Source organism: Chiloscyllium plagiosum, chromosome 8 (genome assembly GCF_004010195.1).
Source record: "Chiloscyllium plagiosum isolate BGI_BamShark_2017 chromosome 8, ASM401019v2, whole genome shotgun sequence".
NCBI lineage: Eukaryota > Metazoa > Chordata > Chondrichthyes > Orectolobiformes > Hemiscylliidae > Chiloscyllium > Chiloscyllium plagiosum.
Window position 1 is genome coordinate 95,124,204 of NC_057717.1, and position 5,474 is coordinate 95,129,677.

At 43.2% G+C, this 5,474-nt stretch overlaps 1 protein-coding gene across 1 annotated transcript in view; it reads right to left on the bottom strand.

The window, feature by feature from the left end:
• The window catches only part of LOC122552360, a 50,725-nt gene that overhangs the window by 20,847 nt on the left and 24,404 nt on the right, over nucleotides 1-5,474 (bottom strand). The window contains exon 3 of the mRNA XM_043695110.1: nucleotides 3,712-3,910. Coding sequence (XP_043551045.1) covers nucleotides 3,712-3,910 — 199 coding nt within the window. The remainder of the gene's footprint in view (nucleotides 1-3,711; nucleotides 3,911-5,474) is intronic.

Sequence of the window (5,474 nt, forward strand, 5' to 3'; positions counted from 1 at the left end):
ATAGGTCAAGCCAGACAGAGAACAGCCAGGGAATTCCTAGAGTCATGGCATTCATCCACAAACTCCATCAACAAACACATCGACCTGGACCCAATATACCAACCACTACAGCGGACAGCTGAAACTGACAACCGGAAGCGGCAGGGACAGACCACTGTAAACACCGGAGGAAACATCAAAGAAGCGCTTCGCAGGAGTCTCCCAAGCACTGATGATGTCGCCTAGCCAGGGGACGAAACGTTTGCAACAAAAACTTCCAGCTCATCGAACAGAACCACAACAAGGATGATATGATGTATCTGGAGGTTGGTGGGGTGGTAGATGAGGACCAGTGTGGTTCTGTCCTGGTGGCGATTGGAGGGGCGGGGTTCAAGGGCGGAGGAGCGGGAAGTGGTGGAGATTCATAAGTCTGACCTCCATAAATCCGGAACTCCATGTATTTTTAATCCTTTATAAAAACAAACATTTATATTCATGGCCCTTCATCAAAAACTTGGGTTATTAATCAAGTTATAAGCTAATAGGCACCCCATTATGATGATAGTTATGAAGTCAGTTTGCACATTCTCCCCGTGTCTGCGTGGGCTTGCTCCGGTTTCCTACCACAATCCAAAGATGTGCTGGTCAGGTGAATTGGCCATGGTAAATTGCCCACAGTGTTAAGTGCATTAGTCAGGGGTAAATATGGGGTGGGGGAATGGGTCTGGGTGGGCTCCTCTTCGCAGGGTTGGTTAGCCAAATGGCCTGTTTCCATACTGTAGGGAATCTAATCTAATGTAATAGACCTCATGTTTCTATGATTTGACAATGATTTAGCAAGCAATGACATTTTTTTGAAACTGCAGACTTAAAATATTAAACATCAACAGCTTGATACTTTCAATGAGTTTATATACTTTTTAATGTACAATCAGGTCTACTGTTAACAATTCCAAAGGACACCTGTACCTCTCCTCAAAGTATACCTGAACTTATCTAAAAGGGGTAAGCTACCTAACTAAATGGGTACACTAAATAAATAATCAGTGATTGTATGGAACATTAACATTCCTGAAAAGAGAAGATTAATTTTTTTGTCTTGCTCTCATCAGAATTAGTAGACTTGGAAAAGTGACATCATTTTATACAGCACAAGAAGAGGATACAGATAGGTCTGGCCATCACTGACGCAGCAAGAACAGTTAATTGCCAGTCTTAACATTTTGATGAAGCAGGTAGCTTCCGATCGGTCAGGGAATTACCATGGGGATACAGCAGTGATTGTCTGGCTCCATGACCCTTTTTAAGATAAAACACATTATGAATTCCTTCTGCCTACATAAATCAGGGTTCCATGCATTTACACGTGTAGCTACAATCACATGCAAATTCATCATACTGCGAGCCTGACTGAAGATCTAAAACTGGTTTCTTACCCAACTCAGATAATTTAATAAATGATTTCCAATAGCAGAATCACAACTAATGTTGCATTTACCCTTCTGAGGTTTGCAAGGACCGGCTGCTTGAGCACGATCAGCTTGCTGCCTACTATGAATACTCATTAGGACATGTTGCTTGGTACAACAGTTGCTGGGAGTCATGGCCTAAATACTGGCATCACATCAGCATTAAAACCCATATCACAGTACTTGTTTGCGTGATACACAAAAGGTCGATTTGTCTTGATGGCAGCATCCTGAGAGTGCAGAAAACCACTCATGGACTTAGTGGATAGTAGCAGCATGAGAGGTGGACTGGGAACAACCCAGGGCCAAAATGTAGGCAAAACTCTGACAGTAGTTCAGGAGCTGGAATACAGTCAGAGAGTCGCTCAGGCAGTTGGAGACATTCAATGGTGTTGCCATCACTGAATCCCCCACTATCAATATCCTGGGGGTTACCTTTGATCAGAAACTCAACTGTACTTGCCATGTAAATAGTGGTTACCTGAGCAGGTCAGAGGCTAGGAATACTGCAGGAATTAACTCTGCTCCTGACTCCCCAAAACCTATCCACCATCTACAAGGCACAAGTCAGGAGTGTGCTGGATTACTCGCCACTTGCCTGGATGACTGCAGGTCCAACAACACTGAAGAAACTTGACACCATCTAGGATAATCAACCATCTTGATTAGTACCACATTCATTCCATCCACCACCTAAGCTCAGTAGCATCAGTGTGCACTATCTATAAGAGGTACTGCAAATAATCACCAAAAATCTTTAAACAGCACTTTTCAAACTCACAACCATCTTCCACGTAGGAGGACAAGGCAGTAGATACATGGGAACACCACCACCTGCAAGATTCCCGCCAAGCCACTCACTTTCCAGACTTGGAAATATAACACTGTTCCTTCACTGTTGCTGGGTCAAAATCCTGGAATTCCCTCCCTAATGGCACTGAGGGTCTACCTACAACACATGGACTGCCAAAATTCAAGAAGGCAGCACACCACCACCTCCTCAAGAGCAACTAAGGATGGGCAATAAATGTCAGCGACACCCATGTCCCACGAATGAATAAACAAATGGGGAGGAGTTGAATGCCAGGCAGCACACCACCAGTCTTGATACTTTCTGCCCTATTTGAAATAAGTCCACAGAGGCCAGATCCTGTCACCTGATCACCCTTTATTAGAAATGCACAATATTTGACACCGATCTGGGTTCCTCAGAGCCAGCTCTCAGAGTGAACAGAACCTTTGACACTCCTGCTTCTGTCTGTTAGCCAGGGCTCCCTGATTGGACCAGGCTAACATCCCCAATCGGGGAACTCATATTTTATGAGGTCCAGCTGGCTGACCTTATTAGAATCATTACACTATTATGGGCTGTTTTTCTGCTGGAATGAGATACAGGCAGATATTAGGGGGTGTGAAGTGGATGGCAGAGCTATTACTTTTGGTACAGGTGGGGAGGTTCCCCAATAGGTTGTGAGTAAGCAGCTCAGACAGGACACAAGGTTAGTGGTGTCGAGGGTTGGGATGGGTGACAATGAGTGAGGAAAGGTATTGCAGGTGATTGTAAGAGTGGTAGGATATGGGTCAAGGAGGCTGGTACAGTGGTAGAAACAGAGTGAGTGTGAGGTACTCGAGAGAAGACTGGTTGAGTGGAGGACACTGACCTCCTTCCTCCATTCTTCCAGATGGCTGAGAGTGTACTGACCCAGGTGACAACCTTGGACCAGGCAGTCATGGTCTGGTGTCAGGGCCTTCTCTCCCACTCTTGAGGGGAAGATGAATCCTGACTATCACCACTTTGTCCAAGAGGACATCCAGATCTCTGCTGGCTAAGTGATGTGGCAAATTTCCTTTCACTGACCATGTCCAGGAAAATGTCAGGAACTGTGCAGGGCAGCTCTGGACTGACAGTGCTCTTCCAGTGATGCCAGTAAAGTCCAAAATAATTTGTCAGTAGCAAGTTGTTCTGGGAACGGCACTTGGTAAGAGGGGATTATAATCAGATGAAAGGGTCACCATAGAAATGTGGGAGGTAGCTAATGAAGTGAGCTTGGTAAAGTACAGTTAGGAAATCTGCTTTGCCCCATTGCAAAAATCCTTCCAAAAACATGACCCGACTGGCACTTAGCCAAAAAATATAAGATACAGAACAAGAACTCAGAAACAGAATAGCACACAATGTTCCATGAATAGCTAGCCCTAATTAATCGTTATTTTGACTGCACACAAAATCAAAGTATGGAGGTCACACAAAAGTTTCCTTTACCTATGCTCTGTACGGTCAACATTATAACTTCTGTTTGCTAGTCTTTCATCCTCGGCTGGTTTTATTGTAATATCTTCTGACTCTTTCTCTTCTGTCACAGTCTTGCATTCCGTTTCTACTGTGTCTACGGCTTGCTCCTCACCAGGCTGCAAACATTTCTTTTTCACCTTCTTTACAACAGGTAATGCACCATCCTCTTCTATGAAATGATAAAACAAAGTTCCTCTTAAATAAATAATTACCATACCAACAAAATATTTATTTTGAAGTAGTCACAATTGTGATTTTGCAGACGAATAGTTATTGGTGCATTCACTTGCTCTGACTTTCATTACTTGGCATAAGAAGATTAATTCATCCAACCTGATCTGAGTGGCATAAGATCGTTTGACAAGTCAACTGTGCCATCAGACATTGTTAGACTTCAGCTGGATGGTAAAGCAGACAGTTCTTGAGTGAGGAGTTCGTGAGGAGATGAAGGATTCATCTATTTGTCAGAATACTGAAACCCAGTGTTTTTACAAGTGTTAGGTTAACATATATCATAGTTCTCCAAGGAGGATCTGGGACCTTCCTCCTGAATGTGTTAGGAACAATAATGTGACAAAGAAATACACATACTGTACATGCAGTCAAACAGAGTAAGCTACTTTGCTCATAGAAAACTATGAACTTTGCAATTTGCATACAGAGGAATGTACGATAACTATGTTTGGTGCAAATCAAGAACTGCATCAGTTAGCTTCAAAGAGCTCCAGAGAAGGACAGAAAAGGAAGTTTATGTTGAAAGCACTTTTAACTGTGAAATTAATTAATACTTGAAAGGTTACAGAACCCACCAGTTTTTAATACAGGCAGTTCACAAGCATTATGAATGCAAAACTTATTGAGTGATTTTCTGAAGGACACTGTTTAATAAGGTGAAACAGTTGCTGGTGAGTGGGCAAATTGGGTGAGGGCCCGTGGTGCAGGATATGATCAAGTGGAGAAAGGCCAATTTTGATGGTATTAGGCGAGAACTTTTGAAAGCTGATTGGAGGCAGATGTGCGCAGGTAAAGGGATGGTTGGAAAATGGGAAGCCTTCAGAACTGAGATAACAAGAATCCAGAAAAAGTATATTCCTGTCAGGGTGAAAGGGAAGGCTGGTAGGTATAGGGAATGCTGGATGACTAAAGAAATTGAGGGTTTGGTTAAGAAAAAGAAGGATGCATATGTCAGGTACAGACAGGATAGATCGAGTGAATCCTTAGAAGAGTATAAAGAAAGTAGGAGTATACTTCAGAGGGAAATCAGGAGGGCAAAACGGGGACATAAGATAGCTTTGGCAAATAGAATTAAGGAGAATCCAAAGGGGTTTTACAAATATACTAAGGACAAAAGGGTAATTAGTGAGAGAATAGGGCCCCTCAAAGATCAGCAAGGCTGCCTTTGGGTGGAGCCACAGAAAATGGGGGAGATGCTAAATGAATATTTTGCATCAGTATTTACTGTGGAAAAAGATATGGAATATATAGACAGTAGGGAAATAGATGGTGACATCTTGCAAAATGTCCAGATTACAGAGGAGGAAGTCTTGAAACAGTTAAAAGTGGATAAATCCCCAGGACCTGATCAGGTGTACCCGAGAACTCTGTGGGAAGCTAGAGAAGTGATTGCTGAGCCTCTTGCTGAGATATTTGTATCATCGATAGTCACAGGTGAGGTGCCGGAAGACTGGAGGTTGGCAAACGTGGTGCCACTGTTTAAGAAGGGCGGTAAAGAC